This window comes from Pipistrellus hanaki (genome assembly GCF_964339955.1).
Source record: "Pipistrellus hanaki genome assembly, chromosome: 15".
NCBI lineage: Eukaryota > Metazoa > Chordata > Mammalia > Chiroptera > Vespertilionidae > Pipistrellus > Pipistrellus hanaki.
The window spans coordinates 2,047,379-2,070,738 of record NC_140517.1 but is presented as its reverse complement, the minus strand read 5'-3'; the positions used below and the strand labels follow the sequence as shown (position 1 = coordinate 2,070,738).

Sequence of the window (23,360 nt, the reverse complement as noted above, 5' to 3'; positions counted from 1 at the left end):
GCGGGAGGAGGGCGAGGGTGGCGGCGGCGGGGAGGGCGGAGGGAGGGGGCCGCAGGGGCCGGGGGCCGGCGGGGGGTGGGAGGAGGAGGAGGGGGGCGGCTTTTTTTTTTTTTTTTTTTGCATAACTCGGCTCAGCCGAGTGGCCTCCGGACTCCCCGCGCCGCCGGGACGCGAGCCGCCGGGACCGCGAGCCCCCGGCTGCCGCATTGCAACAGGCAGGGCCCGGCGCGCCCCCGGCCGCCCCCGCCCCCGCCCCGGAGCCCCGGGCCGCTCCCCGGCCGCCGGCCCGGCTGCGGGGAAAGAAAGTTTCCGAGCGGCGGCGCCGGGCAGGGGCGCGGGCTGCCCGCGGCGGCGGGGCGGCGGCGCGGAGCCCGGACATGTCCCGGCGGAAGCAGGCGAAGCCGCGCTCGGTGAAAGGTGAGCAGCGGCCGGCGGCGGCGGAGGGCGGGCGGGAGGCGGGAGGAGGGACCGGCGGGCGGGCGGCCGGGGCCGCGGGGAGCGGGGAGGAGCGGAGGCGGCGGCGGAGGAGGCGGAGGCGGGGGAGGAGGGAGCCGCGGCGGGAGGCGGAGGCGGCGGCGGCGGCGGAAGGGGCGCCCGTGGTCACCCTCTCCGGCCCGGACGACCCTCTCCGGCCCCCCGACCCGCTCCCTCCGGGCGCCGCCGCCGGGGGTGGGCCGGGCCCGGGGCGCCGCGGAGGGGCCCCCGCCGCCGCCTGCGCGCCGGCTCCGGACCCGCGTGGCCAATCAAGGGGTGCGGGCCCGGCGTGGCGGGGATTGCGAATCTCCGAGGCGGCGGTGGGCCGGCGGGGAGGCGGGACGGCCGGAGGTCGGCGGCTCGGAGGCCTCTCTCTCCCTCCCCGGGCCCGGCCCCGGGCCCCGCCGCCTTCCATCGGCCCCGCCGGGGCGCCCAGGGCGCCGGGTGTCCCCCGGCCACGCCGCGCGCCCGGCCCGGGCCCCCCACTTCCTGCCGCTCCCGCCGCGGCCGCGGGCCCGGCCTCCGCCAGGAGCGCATTGTCTGCCGGCGCTGGCGGGACGCGGCCCCCGGGGAGGTCAGCCCGCCGCGCGCTCCTCCGCGGAGGGCGCATGGCCCGGCCCCGCGCACCCACACCCGGGCCAGCCTCCAGGGTGGGAGCCGGGTGCACACACGTGTGAGGACACACACACACCCCGCCGCCTCCTGGCTTTGCTTTCTGTTGGCACCGGGGCGCCCTTGGAGAGCCCAGGCCCCCGGAGAGGCCGTGGCTGCCCGGGCCCCTCCCCTGCGCTCCGCTCCCCCCGCGGCCGGCGGCCTCTCCAGGTCTCGCTGGCCGCTTTGTCCCCGATCCCAGCCCCTCAGTGGGTGTCCGGCTGCCCCGGGCGATGATGGAGGAGAGAGCGGAGAGCGGAGAGCAGCCGGGTCTCTGGAGCCCAGAGGCATGAGGCCTCGGCTTCCCCTGTGCCCCTGCTGACCTCTGGCCTGAGCCAGCTCCGCTCTGCAAAGTTCATTTCCTGAGGCCTGCGAGCCAGCGAGCCAGCGGCGCCGGGCCCTGCGCTCTTCCTGCCAGCCTCTCCCTCCGGGCTGGAGGGGCCGGGGCGGGATCTGCAGCCCAGCCAGGGGGACCCCGCCATTGCTTCTGCAGCCCCAGGGGGTCCCCTGTGGTGGCCGCTCTGCCAGGCCCTCCTGTCACCTCAGAGCAGACAGATTCAGCTCACATGCTCGGTGGCTGCCTTCCGCCTGCTCCCTTTTTCCTTGAGAAAAGTGGGTCTGGGTCCCCCCCACCCAGGCAGGCACCCCTGGACGGGTCCACAGGTTTGAGGTCCAGAGAGTGCTCTGATTGGGGGACGAGGAAACCAGGAGAGAGACCCCAAGAAGGGGGGAGGACAGGAGCTGGGCAGATGTCTGTCCTTTTGCTACTGGAAGGGCTCGGCAGGCGGTGGACGTGACCGTGGGTTTCTTTCCCCCTCTCTCTGGCTCAGCGCTCAGGGCCCGGGAGCCACTTCGGGGGGCCCCAGGGCTAACGGAGCCCCCGGACCTCCGGCTGGGAGCACCGTGTCATTCCGGAGCGCCCGGCAGTGATATTGAGTGACATCTGTGTACGGGAGGCGGCTTTTCATAAAAGACGCGGCAGCGAGTGCCTACGTCTGTCTGTCCTCGCTGCCCCGCCGCCTCCTGCCCTTTATTTACTTATTTCCAAAAACGGTATTTATTGAGAGAGGGGGGCGGGGAGAGAAACATGGACTTGTTGTTCTACTTCTGTCTGCACCCATTGGTCAATTCGTGTGTGTGTGTGTGTGTGTGTATGTGTGTGTGAGTGTGTCTGTGTGTGTGTCTGTGCGTGTGCATGTGTGTGCATGCACCCTGCCGGGGGCAGAGGGGACGGAGCCTCACGTCCTTGGCATCTCATACGATGCTCTGACCGCGGAGGTACCGGCCAGGGCCCCGGCCTCCTCCTCTCGGGAGAGGCAGCGCTCTGCGGGGATCAGATGGGTGGGCGGCTCGGAGTTGCGGGAACTTCACGCTGAAACCCCTCGCGTGTCTCTGAGAAGACTCAGGAGCCGGTTTTCCGTGTCGTGTGGGGCGAGCCTTGACGTGGCGGCAAACGAGGGCAGCTCTAAATGCATGCGTGTGCGCGCACACGCACGCACACGCGGGGATGTCTCTCGGACGGCTCACGCTCAGGGGTGGCGGGGAGGAGACCGCAGAGGGGGACAGACCGGGGTGGGCATCGAGGGGGAGTGTTGTGCCTCTCAGCCCCCCAGCGCCCCCTCTGCCCCTGGAGTCCGACCCCCTCTGCTTCTCTCGGTGGCTCTCGGCGTGTTCCCACCCAGCCTCTCCCGTTCTGCGTTTTATTCTGTTTCCCGGGTGACCTGGGCAGAGCCCGGCGCTCACCAGGGAGGAGTGAAAGGAGAAGATGCCTCGGACAGATAGGAGTTGCCACAGGTGATGGATTCACTGCTTTTCAGGAATGTGTGTTCCCCCCCCCCCCAGCAATATTCAAAGTGAGTGCGGAGTGCGGACAGCTCCGCTCTGGCCTTTCAGACTGCAGGTCCTCACCTTTGAAGACGCCGGAGGTGCTTTCTGGGGGAGCAGCAGTGCCTCTTACACGGCGCTCTGTCTGGCTGCGCCTCCGCCAGGCGTGGGGGCCCAGGCCCCGGCCCGCGGGCCTCCCAGCCCGCACAGCCGCTGCCGGAGGCGCAGGCCCGTAATTTGCAATTGATCTCGGAAACTGGAAAGCCCGTGGCAGGGAGGAAAGGCGGACGTGGAGCCGTGGCTAACGGACGCGCGGAAAGTGTGATTTGAAAGCACAGGCTCTGTGCGTTGAAAATCAAACAGGCTTGGGGGCAGTCGGGGCGGGGGAGGGCTGTGTGTTTCCCACTCACGGGTGCAACCTCCCTTCTGGAGGGGGGGTCCTTGTCTCCTGGGATATCCATCCTTTTTTTGGAAAACTCAGTGCCCATGGCGTCGCCCAGCAAGTAGGGAAGGGCGCAGGGCAGTGGGGCGGGCAGGCTCATCCAAAGCCTTGTGGTTAAAAATAATGATGATAATAATAAAAAAAATAAGCCCTGGCCAGGGTGGCTCGGTGGATAGAGCGTCGGCCTGGGGACTGAAAGTTCCCGGGTTTGATTCAGGTCAAGGGCATGGACCTTGGTTGCGGGCACATCCCCAGTAGGGGGTTGTGCAGGAGGCAGCTGATCAATGTTTCTCTCCCATCGATGTTTCTAACTCTCTGTCCCTCTCCCTTTTTCTCGGCAAAAAAAATCAATAAAATATATTTTAAAAAAACAAACAACAAAAACAACCCCAAACCACGCAGGTTACACCCGTCAGGCCTCCGGGCGGCGTCCCTCCCGTCACAGGCGCTCCGTTTTGTGTTTCCCTGTGGCACGGAACATTTGTCCCCTCCATTCATCCTGGCCTCGATCCGGGCCTGCTCCCCTCCCCTCTCGCCGGTGTGACTTCGGCCGCTCGTACCCGTCCGTGTGCGGGCTCCCGGCCTCCCTGCACCCACCCTGGCCTCCTCGGGCCCGTGGTGCCTGTGGACGGGAAATGGATGCATCTCCCTCCAGCCTCCGCTGAACGCTTCCCCCGTCCACGCTCCCGTCTAGCAGCAGCCTGTTAATTACAGTTACTCATGTTAATTAGCCGGGAGGCTGTGTCCACGCATCATCCCCCTGCAGTCCCAACATCCCAAACTCCCCCAGTGCCTTCTCTGCGGACCCCTCCCCTCCCCTCCCCGGCCCCCGCCCCCTCCTGCCAGCCCGTGGCTCCTCCGAAGCCCACCTTCCTACGCCTGCGGTGGTCCGGGGACCGGGGACCCGCGGGGCTCGCGCGGCGGCGTGCGTTTCCATGGAAATGATTGAGATGTAATAAACAGGCGTGGGGAGGTTACAGGTCTCTCCCTCCGCTGCGGCCGCGGACAAGTGTGAATTGTCGAGGTCGGTTTGGCCAAAGGCACCTGATCCTGCAGGAAGGGCAGGACGGATCCTTCGCAGACGCTCAGCTTTCCCTGCGGGGGGTGGGGGCGGTGGACGCCTAAATCCCAATGTTTAACACCTCCTTCCTCCCCCACTGAAGCCCCCCACTCCCAGCCGGGAAGGGCCTGTCGCCCCCTCCACCGTGCTGTCTAATGACGGCCATTTGCATCCCCCACCTGCTTCCTGGCGGAGATGCCGTAGGCCCTGCAATGGAGGCCTCAGGCAGGGGCCCTGCTGGACGTTGGACCGTCGGGTGCCCAGGGGGACGCTCCTGCGGGCAGTGGGCATGCCGTCGGTGGGACCCGGAGCCCTGGCATGGCCCGCCCGCCCGCCGCCACGGCGTGCCGCGGGGAGAAGGGGGCGCCGGCGGAGTCCCCGCGCGCCTCTCCCCGGTGCTGGAGGCGGGGACCGGTGCCCGGGAATAGAAAGTTGCAGTAATTGCCGTATCGGTAGCCAACTCCTAAGCTGGTGGCGGCGGTGTTCTCCCCCTGATGCAGGATTTAATAGTCTGGCAATTAGATGCATTGATTTCTCTTAACTGTTCATTTGGATGTGTAAACGCCAGAGGCCCGCACGGAGGCCGGCGTGCGGCGGCTGCCGGGCCCGGGAAAAGGCTGCCGGGTGGCGACGGAAGGGAGGACGGGGAGCCCGGGGGCCGGCTCCCTCTTCTTTCAGAATTCCCGCCCCTTTGGCGGGGACACGGAGCGCCCCCTGTTCAGACCGGGCACAAAAATGGACACAGCGGCAGGGGTCCGTGTCCGAGGGCCGGAACCCCCTGTGTAGCTTGGGGCAGGGGGTCTGTGAGGGGCCGGAGGGCAATGTCCCAGAGCCCCTTGGCTCTGAGTCCCAGAGGGACCCCCGGCTGGACCCGGAGAGTCCTCGCCACCCTCCTCCGCAACAGCCCTTGACCTCCGGCCGCCTAGCCCAGGGCTCTGCCAGCCCGGAGGACGCGGGCACGGCCTGCTGGGCCCGTGTGGGGCCGGGGGCTGTGACTTCGGGGCTGGGGGAGTGTGTGGGTAATGAGGGCTCGCCAACGTTGGCACCTCTGACCTCCCAGCTCCTGGCCTGTCAGTGGCGCCGGTCTCACCTGCAGGCACCCCGAACTGGCGGATGGCGAGCAGGCAGAGGGGGGCCCGCTTTCCAAGTGGCCTCGTTCTTTTAACCAAGGTGGCGGGGGAGGGGGCTAGTTAATTCTTTGGTTGCCATGGTGAGGATAGATGTACCCTTTCCCACCCCTTGTCCGCCGTCCACTCGTGTTTTTGGGGTGTTTGTTTGTTAATTCTCATTGGGGGTATTTTCCCCATTGATTTTTGGAGAGTGGAAAGGAGGGAGGGGGGAGAGAAAGAGAGCGAGAGAGAAGCATCGATGTGAGCGAGAGACACCTTGATGGGTTGCCTCCTGCACGTGCCTGGACCAGGGCCAGAGGATCGGACCTGCTCTCCAGGCACGTGCCCTTGACCGAGAACCGAACCCGTGACTTTTCTAGCCACTCTAACCACTGAGCCACGCCTTGCCCATGGCCCACTGGGCATTGAAAGAATGCCATGGCCACGTCTTGAGAATGTGTGTGTGTGTGTGTGTGTGTGTGTGTGTGTGTGTGTCGGAGGGCGGGACTCCCGCCTCAGGTGCGGGCCCAGCGCAGCCGCAGTGCAAGGGCAGCTGGGACACAGCTCCGTGCCGGTGGGCCGCCCGGGGAAAGGAAACCTCAGGGATCTGACAATTTCTGCAAAATCCCGTCCCGTGCAAGGGCCTTTTTTTTGTGCAGAAACAGGTCCGTGGGCCACCAGAGTCGTCTTGCCCCCGGGATGGACTCGGGCGGCCTGCACGGGCTCTGACCCGCATGAAGTGTTCGGCGCCGGCCCCCCGGCTCCCCGGCCTGCGGTGGGAGAGCCAGGGCGGCGCGGAGCCGGGCGATGCGGAGGGAACCTCGGGATTCCCGCTTCCCGCCGCGATCAGCGCCGCCGAGGACGGTCGGGCCGCGCCCGCGGTAAATACAAACACTCGCTCTGCCCGAGGAGCACAATTAGCTGATTGCCCGGGGCCGCCCGCCTGCACGGGGCGCCCCGCGCCACCCACCTCCTCCCACAAGGTCCGTTTTCATGTCTGCGGAAAGGGCGCTCTTTGTCTTGATTGATGTCGGAATGAAAGCGCGACGGTAATATCCCTCTGGAAGCTATTGTGCGGCCGCCCGGCTGCCAGCGGGCTCCCGCGTTATAGATCGGGCTGTGCAAACACGGCACCGTCTTTGTCGGCGGCCCGTTGTTCTACCGGCGAAGTCAATTACAGACGCGGCTCCGTTACCGGCGCGTCCGAGGCCGCGGCGCGCCTCCTCCTCGCAGGGACACGGTTTTCCTCCGGTGGTGGTGGTGGTGTTTGGTTTCTGTCCTCCTCCTCGTCCTCCTTGTCCTCCTCCTCCTTGTCCTCCTCCTCCTCCTCCGCCTGCTCCTCGTCCTCCTCCTCCTCCTCCTCCTCCTCCTCGTCCTCCTCCTCCTCCGCCTCCTCCTCTTCCTCCTCTTCCTCCTCTTCCTCTTCCTCCTCCTCCTCGTCCTCTTCCTCCTCCTCCTCATCCTCATCCTCGTCCTCCTCCTCTTCCTCCTCCTCTTCCTCCTCCTCGTCCTCCTCCTCCTTGTCCTCCTCCTCCTCCTCCTCCTCCTCCTCCTCCTTGATTTTGGGCCTTTGTTGGGTGGCCCCCACCCCACCCCACCCCGTGGTCGCGAGGCGAGCACACTCTGGGTCCCAGGGAGGAAGTCGGAGGTGGCGATGGCGTTACCGGCGGGTCTTCTCCCCGTTCACATGTCAGAGCTTCTCACCGCCGTGGCGGCCAGGGCAGCGAGAGACGGAACACGGCTCCCGTCGGACGAGCTTGCGGGGTGGATGAGATGCTCCCCAGGGCGCTGTTCTCTGGTTTGGGGTCCTCGGGGTCGGCACATTCAGGGTTTCCCCCCAAATGACCTGTAGGCCTCAACCTGGGGTTCAGATGGGGTCTTGGGGGGAAGGGACCCTGGCAGGCCGCTCTTGGTTCTAGGCCCGTGGTCGGCAAACTCATCCGTCCACAGAGCCAAATGTCAGCAGGACAAGGATTGAGATTTCTTCGGAGAGCCAGTTTTTTTTAAACTTAAACTTCTTCTAACGCCACTTCTTCAAAATAGACTCGCCCAGGCCGTGGTGTTTTGTGGAAGAGCCACACTCCAGGGGCCAGAGAGCCACATGTGGCTCGCGAGCCGCTGTTTGCCGACCACGGCTCTCGGGAGCGGATGAGCCTTGCAGGCCCAGGGGCCGGCCGTGGCGCTGAGGACGTGGGGTCCCGGAGGGCGCGGTGCGGGGGCAGCGGGGTCTCCCGGGAGAACCGCGCAGCCCTCGCTTCTCCTGTTGCCGATGGCCAATCCCAGTTACAAGGCGATCCCGGCGCCTTTCCCAGGCGCCCTTGGACATGGGACTGACCGGCAAGCCCTGTGTGTGAAGCCCTGCTCCTGAGAGAGCCACGCCTGCCAGGTCCTTGCTGAACCCGGTCAGGGTGGCTGTTCTCTCCCTCTCTCTCCCTCCCTCCCTCTCTCTCTCTATATATATATATATATATATACACACACACACACACACACACACACACACACACATATATATAAACTAGAGGCCTGGTGCATGAAATTTGTGCATGGGAGGGGGGTCCCTCAGCCCGGCCTGTGCCCTCACAATCCAGGAGCCCTCGGGGGATGTTGGACTGCAGGATCCGGCCTAAACCAGCAGTTGGAGATCACGCTCACCATCCAGGACCACTGGCTCCTAACCACTCTCCTGCCTGATTGCCTGATCTGCCCTGACCCCTCTGCCTGCCTGCCTGATTGCCCCTAACCCCTCTGCCTGCCTGCCTGATCTGCCCTGACCCCTCTGCCTGCCTGCCTGATTGCCCCTAACCCCTCTGCCTGCCTGCCTGACTGCCCCTGACCCCTCTGCCTCAGCTCCCACTGCTGCAGCTTCGTTTGGAAGGATGCCGGAAGGCCGTTCTGCTGTCTGGCCTAATTAGCATACTATGCTTTTATAATTATAGGTATTTTTATTGATTTCAGAGAGGAAGGGAGAGGGAGAGACAGACAGAAACACCAGTGACGAGAGAGAGAGAGAGTCATGGATCGACTGCCTCCTGCACGTCCCCTACTGGGGATCGAGCCCGCCACCTGGGACCTCGTGCCCTCGACTGAAATTGAACCTGGGACCCTTCAGACCTGAGCTACACCGGCTGGGGTGGGATGTTTCTCTTTACCCCCCCCCCCCCCCCGCCCTCCCGCTTCACCCCTGCCTTCTGCAGGGAGATAAAACCCTCCCCTGCCCTTCCCCAAGGTCCTCTGCACCTGGCTTCCAGAGAGGCAGTGGCCTGAGGCTGGACAGAACCGGGGCCCAGGAGGCCCCAGGTGGCAGGGACCGCCAGGGGACGGGAGGGGGACACTCACGCGGCCCCCGAAGTTGTTATTTCGAACCACCGGACGAGAGCCTGTGTGAGCCAGCAATTTGTCGGGACTAATTTTGTTTTTCTCCAATAATTGAAAATTAATGTCTTGAAGTGAAAGCAGATGTTCGTGTCATCTTTGGAACGGGGATGTGGAGTGGGGCTCTGTCGATGGGCCCATTTCCCCCTCGCGGCTCCCGGGGGGATGGCTGACGTCACCCCGGGCCCAGGAGGCCCAGGGCTGCGGGGAGGAGGAGCGTGGTGCCCTGGCCGGCGGCCTGGCCTGCTGGATGCCCGGCCCCGGGAAGGAGGGCGGGGGGGGGGGGGGGAGGGGAGCCTTCCTCTGGGCGGGAGAGTGTGGGAGTAGACCTGAGCTCCGGGACCTGCAGTGGGTTAGGGGAGAGAGGGGGTTCGGCCAGACCACGGGTCCTCGGGCCGGGGGTGTGTGTGTGTGTGTGTGTGTGTGTGCGGAGGGGGGGGGCACCCCTGCAGTAAAGCTGGTTAAGAAGCCCCCGTCCCACTGATGCCCCTGTAGTTGGGCCTCTCTGGGGTGTCTGCTTCATGTCCTCACTTCGTAAAACAGTGGGATGAGCTACAGGTAACACCCATTTGCCGCTGTAGCCCCTTTTTAAGGGAGAATACTTTTTCAGATTGATTCCAGAGAGGAGGAGAGAGAGCGAGAGAGACGCCGTTGAAAGAGAAACGCCAGTTGGCTGCCTCCTTCCTGTGCGTGCCCTGACGGGGAACGGCACCCGGAGCTCTGGCGCATGGGAGGGTGCTCACCGGCCGGGTGTCACCCCCTGTGAGCGTCCTGCTCAGGGGCGGTCAGTGCTCGCTCACTGTTGTGCGCATCGCCACCGCGTGCTCCGTGCCCAGTCAGCACCAGGCGGCGGTGTGTTGGGGGGGGGTCAGCCCACCGCCCTCCCCGGAGGACCCCTGATTCAGGGCCATGTTATTCCGGGCAGAGCTGGGAGACAGAGGCGCAGACCAGGACGCCCCCCCCTCCTCCCGAGGAGCTGGCGTGTGTTCCTGGCGCTCGTGTGAGCTCTGTGCCCAGAGCAAGGACAGACCCACAGGCCTGGGGGCGGGGCCAGGCCAGGAGGGGGCCAGGCCTGGGGGCGGGGCCGGGCCAGGAGGGGGGCCGGGCCAGGGGGCTCCCAGAAGCAGAGGAGCCGTTGGGTGGCCATTCTCCAGCTCAGAACGCTCGCCCTCTGCAGTGTCCTTGGGGGACTTCCTTCCTCCAGAGCCAGGGATGGGCTGGGTGTGCGCCTGCCAGGGGGCCCCAGTGGCCCCCTACCTGCCTGCCCCTACTCACCCAGCCCTGCGTGCTGCCGCCTGCTTTGTCTGTGGTGAAGAGAGGGCAGGGCCCTGGCTGGTTTGCTCAGTGGCTAGAGCGTCAGCCTGCGGAGCAAAGGATTCCGGTCAAGGGCATGTACCTTCGTTTCAGGCTTCTTCCCGGCCCTGGTCAGAGTGGGTGCAGGAGGCAATCCATCGATGCGTCTCTCTCACATCAGTGTTTCTCTCTGTCTCTCCCTCTCTCTCTCTGAAAATCAGTGGAAAAAGATCCTCAGGTGAGGCTAAAGATAAATAAATAAATAAAAGGGAGGGGAGGGAGCCCTGACTGGCGTAGCTCAGTGGACAGAGCATCAGCTTACGAACTGAGGGGTCCCAGGTTCGATTTCGGTCAAGGGCACGGACCTTGGTTGCGGGCACATCCCCAGTAGGAGGTGTGCAGGAGGCAGCTGGTTAATGTTTCTCTCCCTTCGATGTCTCCAACTCTCTCTCTCCCTCTCCCTTTCTCTCTGTAAAAAAGTCAATAAAATGTATTTAAAAAAAATAAAGTAAAATATAATTTGTAAAAAAAAAAAGAAAGGGGAGGGACAGCTGCTCGGCCCGGGCCACCTCAGTGGCTTGGTTTCCGGCCCCGAGCGCCGACCCGCCTGGGCCCGGGCCTGGGTCCTGCGATGTGGGCACTGCCCTTGGCGTGGCCGGGCACCTCTCCTCCCCGTCTGGTCTGTGATCGCAGTTTGCCCTTCCGTTACCTGGGCAGGCGCTCCTCTCTGCCCGGCGTCACTCCCGCTCCCGCTGTGAGGCTCTCTCCTCTGCTGGTGCTAATTAAATAAAACCCTGCTCGCCGAACGCCGTGCGCTGCAGTTTACCTGCCGAAGGCAGGACGGCCATCTGGGCTGGGCTGGGAGCAGGGCAGGGCTGGCGCGGGGCACTGAGGGTGGGGTGGGGGGGATAGTGGTGGCCCCGTCCAGGCCAGGGGCACCTCCTTGCCCGGCGGCTGCAGGACTTTGTGGCCCAGTGGCCTGTAGCGTCGTGCTGGTACCTGCCACAGAGAGGCCGCTTTGTCCCTGGTCCCCGGGGGCTGCCGCTGAACTTGGGGAGCAGAGAGATAATCACAGGCTCTGGAGCAGCCCCCGGGAGAGGGTGAGGGCGGAGAGTGGGTCCCAGGGGTGTGAAGGATGGAAAGCGGGGGCAGGCTCCGGCACCAGGGGTGGCGGCTGCAGAGAGCGGGGGGTCTCTGGGGAGCAGGGAGCGAGCAGGGTGCTCCCGCCCGGTGCCCAGGATGGTTCTGCAGATGCCCTGCACCCCTCCTGCACTCCCCACACTGGGAATTGAACCTTGACCTCCTGCTTGTTTGGTTGATGGTAACCACTGAGCCACACCAGCCGGGCTGGGTTCTTGTGTTTCAGAAGGATTTTTAAAGTGAACAAGTAAATGTGTACCCTGCTGACGAGTGGAGGAGTGAGCGAGCGGGTGGATGGTGGGTGGGTGGGCTGGAGGGGGTGCAGGCCCGAGCAGGCTGGCCGCTGGCATCTGAGGTGGTCCCTGCTTCTCCCCCCACCCCCCTCAGGTGTCGGGGAGTGAGAGCTGCCCTCTGGAGGCTGGGCGCCCCACGTCCTCCCTGGCTCTCCCGTGAGCGTAGCTCCTGTGCATTGAGGGCTTTGTGCGAAGCAATGTGCTGGTTGTAACGCATTGTTTTTACACGAACAAAGCAAGATGAGGCTTTTGTGCTCGTTTTATTTAATTCTTAACTTTTTGTTAATCACTCGAGAATATTTTCCCACTGATTTTGAGAGAGAGAGGGAAAGACAGAGAGCAAAGTCGATGTGAGAGAAACATCCATTGGTTGCACCAGCCCCGACCAGGGCCCGGGCGGGGGAGGAGCCTGCCACCGAGGTACCTGCCCTTGGCCGGAATCGAACCCAGGACCCTTCGGTCTGCAGGCCGACGCTCTATCCACGGAGCCACGCCGGCGAGGGCCATCTCCACGTATTTGAAGGGAAGATTCCCACATCTTAAATAGTAATGCGATCCCCCACTTCCTAATGATGAGCATGCTGCTCAGTCATCTTCCCTCCCAGCCTTTTCTGCGGGGCATCTACACTAACACGCGTGTGCACGGCCCCGCACACGCCTGACGGGAGCCTGGGTGGCGTCGCGGGCCGCTGGGCCCCGCTTCCTGTTGTTGCTGTCGCTCCGGGCGGTGGGTGTCCAGGCCCGGCTTCCCATTAGCACCCTCCCCGGCACTTAGAGCCACGGCGTCACCTGGGCCCGCTGCCGCCCGAATCTCCATTGTCTTTGTTTGCTCGGAAGCTTTTTGCTCCTTCAGGAGTGCAGCTGGGGCTCAGGACCAGAGTCTGGGGGAGCCCCTCACAGCCCCGCGAGGGGATAGACGTGCCAGAGCGTGCTGACAGCCCTCTGTGGACGACACGGAGGCGCCTCCAGTCGTTCCTGTGACAGACGGGGCTGCAGGGAGAGGCACCGTGTTTCTCAGGCCAGGTTCCTGGACGTGGGAGAGTGAGGTCAGCGGGTGGTCACGTGGGAGAGTGAGTTAGGTCAGCGGGTGGTCACGTGGGAGAGTGAGTTAGGTCAGTGGGTGGTCACGTGGCCGATTGGATCGCCGTTCTCACATTGCCCTCCACAGAGGCGGAGCAGTGACCCTTCCGTCCTGATGTGGGAGTGCTCGTCCCTCCGAGTCCTGCCTTCACAGGACGCGTGCTTCCCCCTTCTTCCTCTTCCTCTCCTTCCTCTTCCTCCTCCTCTCCTTCCTCTTCCTCCTCCTCTCCTTCCTCTTCCTCCTCCTCTCCTTCCTCTTCTTCCTCCTCTCCTTCCTCTCTTTCCTCCTCTTCTTCCTCCCCCTTCTTTTTGTCAATATGGCGGGCAAGAAATAGCTCATTGCTTTAACTTGTGCTTTCCTGATGACTAGCGAGGCTAACCACCTTTCTTCATTTATAGACCATCTCTGTGTCTTCTGGAGAAGGGGCACTGCATTGAATGTGTAGCTTGGGGGGTTTGGGCATTTGTTTCCATCAGCTGGTTCTTTATTCATGTCTTTTTCTCCATCCATCCATCCATCCATCCATCATCCATCCCCTCCTTCATATTCCATCCATCCATCCATCCATCATTCATCATTCATCCATCCCTCCCTTCATCCTCCATCCATCCATCCATCCATCACCCATCATTCATCATCCATCCATCCCTCCCTTCATCCTCCATCCATCCATCCATCACCCATCATTCATCATCCATCCATCCATCCATCCATCCATCATCCATCCCCTCCTTCATCATCCATCCATCCATCCATCCATCCCTCCCTTCATCCTCCATCCATCCATCCATCACCCATCATTCATCATCCATCCATCCATCCATCCATCATCCATCCCCTCCTTCATCCTCCATCCATCCATCCATCCATCCATCACCCATCATTCATCATCCATCCATCCCTCCCTTCATCCTCCATCCATCCATCCATCACCCATCATTCATCATCCATCCATCCCTCCCTTCATCCTCCATCCGTCCCCTCTCCCTCCCTTTCTTCCCTGCCTCCCTCCCTCCCATTCATCTAAATCGTGAGTACTGCTGCTGAGTTGCTGCTACCTCTGTAATGGCTGCTGCCACACCACCGCTGGATGTTATTTCCACTTTTCACCTTTCTTCTAAAAGCGAGCCTCCTCTTCCGGTTTCTTCCGGTTACTGAGAACAGTTCCCACGCGGCAAAAAGCGGGTACCAACTTCGCAAAAGCAGACTGACGTAATGCGAGCTTTAAGAAGGTCGAGGCCCATCGTTTCTGATCTCCAACCCAGGGCACACTTGTCAGGAACCCTCTCCCAGGGTGGAGTGTGGCTTCCCGGCCTTGGACGTTGGCCACCACTCCCTGTGTGCTGGCGCGGCCCCTCCAAGCTCACTGAGCACCTACTCTGTGCGGGCGCTGTCCGTGGTGCTGAAACAGGCGGTGCTGGCGGCAACGAGGGGCCAGCGACAGGGACCTGAGTCCATCCCATAATTCCTAGGGAATGGCCCCAGGCAGGGAGAGGCGGGGAGGGAGGCTGTCCAGCCAGGGCCAGCGGGAGGTGACACTGGGGTCCAGGGTGATGGGAGGGTTCAGAGCGGAGCCTTTCTGATTGGTGCTCTGAGGGGGCTGAGGATGTGGGAGGCGGGCCCCTCCCTGGGCTGAGAGGACCTCACTGGCCCAGTGGTTCCTGTGACAGCTCAGGCCGCAGAGAGAGGCTTCTCCTCATCCTACGGCCAACGTTAGCTCCTCCAGGGGTGGACTCGGGGGGGACAGGGCCTGTCCGATGTGTGGCAGTTCACGGTCAGGGGCATCTGGGACGAATCAGACAAACCCACACTGGGGACCTGTCACTCTTCGGTGTCACAGTCATGACAGTCAGGAGAGACTAAGGAATGTTCCAGACTGTGAGGCATGTGGAGACATGGCGACGGGTGATGTGGGACCCTAGATTGCAGTTTGCTGTCAAGGACATGGTTCAGGTGGTGAATCCGTTCAATGGGGCTCTTTCGGGGACAGGGTGGGGAACAGGGTGTGGGGGACAGGATCGGGGACAGGGTGGCTTCTGCCCCCAGTCTTGCCCTGGGAGCCTTGGGCCACGCCCCCTCCCCACACCACGCCGCCCTGCCTCGGCGGAAGCCGGGGAAAGTCACTGCGGCAGGCTCTGGGGACAGCCCCTCCCGGCAGGCCGGCTGCGCAGAGTCCCTGCCTGCCTCGGTCACGGCCCTGCCCCAGTGCCTGGCACCGGACCCGCTCCCACCCCCACCTGACAGATGGCAGAACGAGGCCAGGCGGCTCCCGCGGCCCAGCCCGGAGCCTGACCCTCTCCAGGCCAGGCTGTGACCGCGTCCTGGGTGGGGAGCCGAGATTCCCTGTGGGAGCTGGCCTGGGCCTGGGAGGATGGGGTGGCTGGAGGTGCAGAGGGTGGGCGGGGAGAGGGCCAGGAGGCGGGAGGGGCCCAGGGGAGGGGTCTCTGGGTTTGGGGCGGGGTGGCCAGGCGCTTGGGAACGCAGCCCCTCCCCAGCCCCTCCGGGCTCCGGCCTGCCCGGACCACGTGGGCAGCCGGGGACCCCTGTGAGGCGCAGTCCTGGGAACGGGTCTGGCCGCCCCCGCCCACCCCCACCCCCGCCAGGAGGCTCCATGGCTGCGCAGTCACTCCGGCTGGGCCTGGCACAAAGCGCCCGGCGGGAGGCCGGCTGGGAAGGCGCGGGCTGCGGCTCTCCCCGCGCCCCCGATGGGGACCAGGCTTGTTCTGCACCGCGGGGCCCCGCCCCATCTCGTCTGGGGCTGGCGGGCACAGCGGGCGCCCCAGAGCTCCCGCCCCGGGCTGGGGGACGGGGGCGGGGCGGCCAGGGCAGAGCTGGCGTCTAGCCCGCAGCTGGGGGCCGCCCGCCCGTGGGTGGACGGTGCCCTGCCCGCCAGATGTGCGCCATGGGGCACCTCCGGGTGCGGGGGGTGGGGTGGGGTGGAGCCAAGGGGCCTGGGCTGGGGGCGCAGTGGACAGCAGCGGCGTATGGACAATCTCAAATCCATGTCCTGCCAAAACTGGTGTGGCTCAGTGGATAGAGCCTCGGCTTGTGGACTGAAGGGTCCTGGGTTTGATTCCGGTCAAGAGCATGTACCTTGGTTGTGGGCACATCCCTGGTGGGGGGTGTGCAGGAGGCAGCTGGTTGATATTTCTCTCTCATCGTTGTTTCTAGCTCTCTATCCGTCTCCCTTCCTCTCTGTAAAAAATCAACAAAATATATTTAAAAAAAACAAACAGAAAACAAATCCACGTCCTGATAGTTCTGAGCACTTCACGCTCACTCACTCATTCACCTCGCTCCATCGCAACCCCAGGAGGACCTGCGGTCACCCCCGGTGCACAGAAGGGGAAACCGAGGCACGGGGAATTGAATTGCCTGGCATCCTGAGCTGGGGCTGGACAGGGTGTGAGGCTGGCTCTCTGGCCCCAGAGCCACAGTGGCCGTGCGTGGCCGCCCGGCGGGCCTGTGCTGGGGACCGGGCGAGGGTGCTCTGGAGTGTGTCTGCAGCTGCTTGGGAAGGACAGATGGGACATCTGAGGGCAGATCTGAGTCACGGTTCTGGGTTTGCCCCTTGAAATCACTCACCCGTTCCCTCCCTGGGCGGGCCCTGTCTGACTTCACTCATCCCCGGCTCTGGCTCGCTCCTCGGCCCTGGCTGGGCACAGTGAGGAGTGCTGAGGGCCAGCCCCCCGAAAGAGAGCCGACAGCGGAGTGGGGGGCCGGGTCCCCATCAGAGCTGACAGCGGAGTGGGGGGCCGGGTCCCCACCAGAGCTGACAGCGGAGTGGGGGGCCGGGTCCCCATCAGAGCTGACAGCGGAGTGGGGGGCCGGGTCCCCATCAGAGCTGACAGCGGAGTGGGGGGCCGGGTCCCCATCAGAGCTGACAGCGGAGTGGGGGGGCAGAGCTGACAGCGGAGTGGGGGGCAGAGCTGACAGCGGAGTGGGGGGCAGAGCCGACAGCGGAGTGGGGGGCCGGGTCCCCATCAGAGCTGACAGCGGAGTTGGGGGCAGAGCTGACAGTGGATGGGGCCGGGTCATGGGCTGGCAGGAAGTGTGAAAGTCACGCCGTAAGTTGCTCGTGGGGAGACCGTGTGGCTGTGGGCCTCGCCAGTGCGTCCTGGGAGGTCAGGACATGGAGGCCGCCTGTCCGCTGGCCGGGCGAGGGGAGGGCCTCCCGGGGGATGCTCTGAGCCCATTCCCAGGGCCACCCCTGCGTGGGCCCGGCTGCGTGGAGGGGAGGGAGAAGGGGTGGACCCTAAGGGGCGTGTGTCAGGCGGGGTGGCTCCTGGAAGGGCGAGGAGAGAGGGGGGTGGGCGGGGAACGGGGCGCTGGGCGGGGGGTGGCCCGCCGGCCCTTTCTGGGGAGTCCCCAGGGCCGCCCTGGGCTTGAGCTGGAATGACCCTGGGCCTTGCGTAACCTCTGAGCTCAGCGCTTGGGTCCAGGGGTTCTCTGGTCCCTCAGGATCCAGGGAGCAGCAGAAAGGGCGGCCGGATGGCCCCCCCCCCCCCCCCCCCCCGCCTTGCCTGGCTTCTGCGGGGCCTGTGCAGCCATCGGGCAGGCTGCTCGGGTCCAGCACCCCCATGTCCCAGGGACAGGGCCCTGAGCTCCAGGCCCCGGCCGAGGGGGCCCTGCACACCATGAGGTTAGGGCTCCAGGTGCGGGGGAGAGCCTGACACCCCATTGCTGTCACCCAGGTCCCATGACCTCCCGTTCCAGCAAGCAAACAGGGTGTGCCCACTGCGCCCGCAGCTCAGACAGCACTGGGTGCTTGCGAGGGCTCGTTCTGAACCTCAAAATGCCCCTCGCTCCACGTGCCCCTGGGTGCCGGGGGCGGGGCTGAGTTCCCTGCTTGGACTGCGGGTGAGGGTGAGGCTGGGCCTGGCCGTGGCCTCTTTGTGCTGCCTGGTGCTTGGGAATGCGTTTGCATCGATTTCAGAGAGGAAGGGACGTCCTGATGAGAGAGAATCACAGGTCGGCTGCCTCCTGCACGCCCCCTCCTGGGGATCCAGCCCACAACCCCGGGCCTGTGCCCTGACTGGGAATGGAACTGTGACCTCCCGGTTCAGCCTCGGAGCTGCGCCGGCCGGGCTGTGCCCCTGGTTCTGCTAGGCGGGCTCCCGGCTGCTCCCCGGTGCACGCAGGCTTGGCCTGAGCAGCAGGAGGGGTCCAGCCGCCATCAGGAATGCGGTGCTGGGGCTGACCCCGTGCCCAGGGCCTGCTGACCGCTCCCGTCCACAGCCCTGGGAGGCTGGAGCCACTGGGCCTGCCAGCCTGCAGGTGGGGGTCAGCCTGACGTCCCAGGTCACATGTCGCAGGCAGGCTGCCTGCCACCCTGGGGCCCGTGAGTCACTCCCAGGCCTCCGTCCACAGGACCCGCCCCTCCCCCGGCCCCTAGGGGCGCCCGCTGGGCTGGGAGACAGACCCATAAACAGCCATGAACTCTGAGGCTGGTAACATCACGTTCCCCCCAGGACCCAGCTGGTGGCCAAGCGCACCCCTCCCCCCTGCCTGCCTGGGCCTGCCCTGAGCTCCGCTGGGGGAGAAGGATGTGGGGGGGCGGGGTGAGGTCAGGGACATTTGGGGTGTGTCGGGGGGTGGGGGAAGGACGGGGTGCACCCTCAGTCCTGCTCGGTGGGAGGTGCTGGCGGCATTTCGGGGAGGGATCCTCCCTGCTGCATGCCCCACCCCACCCCCAAACCCCAAGAGTCCAGCTGGCTCGGCCCAGGAATCTTGGATGTGGTGGTTGGGGGTGGGTGGCCTTGCGGAGGGACTCCCAGATTTAAAGGGCCCTGTCTCCTGTCTCCGTCGCCATGCTCACCGCCCCTCTGCCCCAAGGCCTGGCCGGCCTGGGGGGCCTGCCTCTGCCGCCTCCACATTCCCCCGCAGCCTGCGTTTGGCCCCGGGGTGCGTGGCCCTGCAGGGCGGGCGGCGTCCCCAGGCCGCCCTTCACCGTGCCCGCCCTGGCGGAGCGCCCCCCCTCCCCCTGCAGCCCTCTCCCTGGGCACCGACCCTCTGCCTTCCCTGCCCTGCACCCCCTCCTGTGAGGCTTCCTGGAACCCGGGGACCCTGGAGGCTTCTGGACCAGATCGAGTTGCCTGGGTGGTTCTTTCCGTTTGGTTTTTTTTTTTTTTTTTTTGGGCCGTCCAGGGTGGGGGAGCCGGGAGAGGAGCTGATAATTGGGCCAGCTCCAGCCCAGGGCGGAGGCTGCAGCCCCTGGCTCCCCGGGTGGAAGTGTGACCCCCCAGCCGCTGCCCCCTGAGGGCCTGGGGGGCCTGGCTTCCTCTCCTGGCGGGGACCAGCCGGTTCTGCGTTTCCTGCCTCCCTTTTGTTTTGCAGCAGGAGGCCCCTGGGGGCACCCGGGCCCCTCTCGCCGCTCTCCCTGGCGACCGGGGCCTGGCTGGGTTGGCACCGCCCGGGCCTGCTGAGCCCGGATGGGTGAGCTGGGTTGCTTCTCCCCGTCCCCCCCTGGCGGGACAGCTGGGCCAAGGTGGGCCCACCTCCAGGCCGGTGCCAGCGGGCGGAAGCCAATGCCAGGGCTGGCCGCTGCAGGGTGGGGCTCTGGAGGAGGCTGAGGGCTTGGGGGAAACGGAGCCCCAAGGTCAGGGGGTGGGAGAGAGCAGGACCAGCCCCCTGGGGGCAGGAGCCGGGGCTGAGGCCCCCGGAGTTCACCCTGGCTGCCTCTGAGAAGCCCCGCGCCCTCCCCAGCCCGTGCCCTCCGAGGCCCGCGGCACACATGGTTTTGCTTTTCCAGGCACCCTCCCCTGGTCCCCTCCCTCGGGGTGCCTTCCGAGCTCCTCGGGCCCCTCCCCCAGCCCTCCTGGGCCCCCTCCTTCCTCCTTGACCCACTTTAGTCCCCTGTCGCAGGGGGAGGGGCGCGCAGCCGGCGGCTCTGATCCTGGCCGCCTCCCCGCATCCCTGGGGGCGGGCGGGCTCTGGATGGAGCCAGCAGGCTGAGCGGCCGGGCCCCAGGGACGGGCACAAGGCGTGCTCCGAGTGCCGGCCGCCGCCCTGCCCCCTCCGCGGACAGACCGTTCTGGACAGCTGCCCCCGCCCCGGCCCCCGGGAGGCCCTGCCAGGCCCGGGCTCCGGTTTCCCCGGCCCCAGGGAGCTGTGGCTGCAGGGGCCTCCTTCCACCGCCTCCTGGGCGGGGAGGCGGCCTCCCAGAGGAGCCCCGGGCGGCCCCGGCCCGTCTTCCCGTAAATCTGCCCCCGCCCCCCCGCCGGAGACACTGGGGCTCGGTCTGGGCCCCTCTCGGGCGGCAGGGAGGGAGCCGGGGCAGAGAGCCGACCTTCACGGAGCGTGCACTGCGTTCAGTATGGCAAGGCACGCTTTTCTGCTCCCTACCGTATTTACTTATTTAAATGTATTTTTTATTGATTTCGGGCAGTAATGGAGAGGGAGAGGGAGGTAGAGACATCCATGATGAGGGAGAATCATTGACCAGCTGCCCACTGGGGACCGAGCCCACCACCTGGGCTTGTGCCCTGACTGGGAATCAGCCTGTGATCTCCTAGCTTCCTAGGTCAGTGCTCAACCACTGAGCCACACCGGCCGGGCCTTACTTAATCCCTATCTTAAAGGAGGGGCCGTGGCGGCCCAGAAAGGGAGAGTGACTTGCCGGGGGTCACACAGGCTGCACACGCTGGAACCACAGGGGTCAGAGCCTGGCCAAAGGCCTGATGGGAGATTCTCTCTGCTCTGACCTGATGCTGAGGCTGACGTCTGGGCTGCTGGTTGGCCCGCTATGGGCTTGCGATCCTCCTCCAGGGCCCTGCATCCTCCTGGGCCCCAACCCACACGTCCCCTCTCGGGTCCCTGTGTCCCAGGTGTGGCCTGGGCCCTGAGCCCGCCCCCTGTTGGGAACTCGCCCCATCCCAGTGCTGTGGGCGGGGAGAGGGCCAGGTGGGTGGGGTGCCCCGAGTCTCCCCCTCCCTCCCTGCACGCCCACGTGCCCAGCCCTGCTGAAGACCCCGCTCATTCTCCCCTCCTCCCTCCGCACAAGCCCCCAAACCGCAGGTGTAAGGCACGGTGTGCACCCTGCCAGGGACCCGTTCCCGCCGCCATCCTGGCCTGGCAGAACCCAGGAGGGGCTGGCAGTGGGGCGGGGGCTGTGGGAGCCACGTCCGGGCATTTTTTTTATTAATTATTTGCCTAATTTCCTCTCTCAATTGTATCTTGTGATTAAACATTTTCTTAGCGCTTGGTCAGGGCCAGGCCAGTTTCTTTTCATAAACACGGGCCAGTGACTGGAACCGCCCTGCGTGTGTCCGCCGGAGCCTTCGTTTGCATAGTGATTGTCCTGGGGAAACCGGATAATCGCCGGCGGTTTGTGAAACTATCAATACCGTGGGCTGGGGCCCGGTGCGCAGACGCCGCCTCTGGCGCAGGGCAGCGGGTCCGCGCCCAGAGGACACCAGTCCCCTCCCGGGAGGAGCCCGGGGGCGTGTTCGCTGCCCAGAGGGGTTTCCTGGGCTGTGGGCATGGCCTGGCGGCGGGAGCTGGTGCAGGCGGATACAGGCGCCCACACCTGTGACCCCTTTCCAATCAGGGACTTGCAAGGGGTCATCCATGCCAGGGGGCGGGGCGAGGGCCAGGGGGCGGAGCGAGAGTCTTGTGGGCGGGGCGAGGGCCAGGGGGGTGGGGTGAGAGCCTTGTGGGCGGGGCGAGGGCCAGGGGGCGGGGCGAGAGCCTGGCGGATGGGGTGAGTGGAGGAACCTGCAGACCAGAGCCCCCTCCTAGATGCTATCTTCCAGCCTCCTCCTTCTGTTAAGTTTGCAAACCAGTGGCCTGAGGCCGAGCTGCCCTCAGACACAGACCTGTTTTGATTGGGTTGTTAGTACAGACCAGCCTTTCAGAACCTGGAGCTGTCACCGGAGCATCCTTTCAGAGCGCTCGCTTGCTCGCTTCTCTCGGCACCGCCAGTGTGGGTCCTGCCTGGCGGCCGTCCGGGCAGTGCGGAGAGGGGTGAGGGCTGCCCGCAGGTGGGCACATCCATTCCTCAGACCGCCCTGCGCATGCCTGACCCGGGCCCTGGGCTCCTGGCTGTCACGGCCTGCTGGCCCAGTGCCGGTGTCCTGCAGGCCGGGGCCTCGGCCCCTGCTCCGGGCTGTGGTTAGGGACAGGGCTCAGCCTCGCTCGGCGATGGCTGTCCTGGGCTCTGGGTTCCAGGTCTGTCTCCCGATGTCCACGTGGCCGGTGGGAGGGGACAGGTGTGGAAAGGGAGTCACTGAGGGAGGTCACGCCCTCATTCCCGGGAGCTGGCGTTTGCAGAACATGCCTGGCCTCCGCCCTCAGGCCTCCTGCAGGCCCACTGCCCCCGGGACAGGCGTCCTGAGCTCAGGCTGTTCCGTGGGCAGAGGCAGCGCCCAGCAGGGTCAGCAGGCTGGGCAGGGAGAACCTGCTGGTGGTGGGTGGGCTGCCCAACTCCTGGCCAGGGAGGGCATGGTGTGGCCGGGCTCAGGCTGGGGTTGCATTTGGAGCTAAGGCAGGCCACCTGCCCCACACTCCCCGACACCCCGACACCCGACTGCCTGGCACCCTCATATACTTAGTTGCGTTTCTGGAGCTTCTGCTTTGCAGGAGGGAAAGGCAGGAACAACAGAGCCCAGGGTGACGCTGATGAATGCTGGCAACTCGCCCCTGGTCTCCCTGGGACTTGTGTGTGGGTTAATCCTCACCTGAGGGTAGTTTTCCGTGGACTTTTAGAGAGAGTGGGATTGAGGAGGAGAGGCAGTGAGAGAGAAACATCGGTGAGAGAGAGACACCTGGGCCGGGATCTAGCCTGCAACCCGGATATGTGCCCTTGTCTGGAAAAATTGAACCCGAGACTCTTCAGTCTGTGGGCGGGCGCTCTAACCACTGAGCAAACGGGCTAGGGCGCTCTGGATGATTTTGAGGAATCCCTTGACTGGAATAGTCAGGGGTTTGCAAGGGTCTGACGACGTGGATCGTGGGATACACCCACACGGCCTTGCCATACTGTCGCCGTGGAACTGGGGAGGGGGACCGGAGGGGCTAAGCCCAGGCCAGATTGGGCACCCCTGAGGGTCAGCGGGGTCACACAGGGAACGGGGGACTCGGCTCCGGGCGGGCAGAACCAGCTTGGGCCGCCTGCCTGAAGCTCTCCCTAACGTAGGGCCTCTGGCCGCCACAGCGATGCTCCCCGTGGATGAGAGAGGAGGTCCTTCTCTGTGGCTGGTTGTATGCAAATGATGGCCTTGCATGCAAATGATGTGGGCGGGTCTTCAGCCTGTGTCCACGGGCCTCGCGACCCACGTGGCCACCCCTGGCACCTCGGGAAGGCGTTGGCTGCAGCGTGGGCCTCACGAGCAAAGTGCAGGTGGTGGGGCTGGGGGTCCCCCACCAGGACTTGGTCTCCCCACACCCCCATCCTCCCCCCACCCCAAGCGGAGCCCTGGACTCGGCTCTGGCTCCTGCGGCCCTTCTCTGCCAGTGGGAAGTGTCGGTGTGAGGAATCTTACACATTTCCGCACACTCGGACCGCGCCGCATCGAGACGCCCGTAAACATGTCTGTGTCATGCTTACGAGCTGCGCGCAGAGAGCTGTCAGAGTTCCACGGGCGGCGCACTGGCCAGACGGGGGCCCGGACGCCAAGGA

The 23,360-nt window shown here is 65.0% G+C and overlaps 1 protein-coding gene across 2 annotated transcripts in view; it reads left to right on the top strand.

Annotated features, from left to right (window-relative positions):
* The first annotated feature begins 269 nt into the window (after positions 1–269).
* Positions 270–23,360, top strand: part of ZNF423 (zinc finger protein 423) — a 172,613-nt gene continuing 149,522 nt past the window's right edge. For both annotated transcript variants that reach the window (XM_084905458.1, XM_084905457.1), the window contains exon 1: positions 270–417. In XM_084905458.1, coding sequence (XP_084761584.1) covers positions 378–417 — 40 coding nt within the window. In that variant the 5' untranslated portion in view covers positions 270–377. The remainder of the gene's footprint in view (positions 418–23,360) is intronic.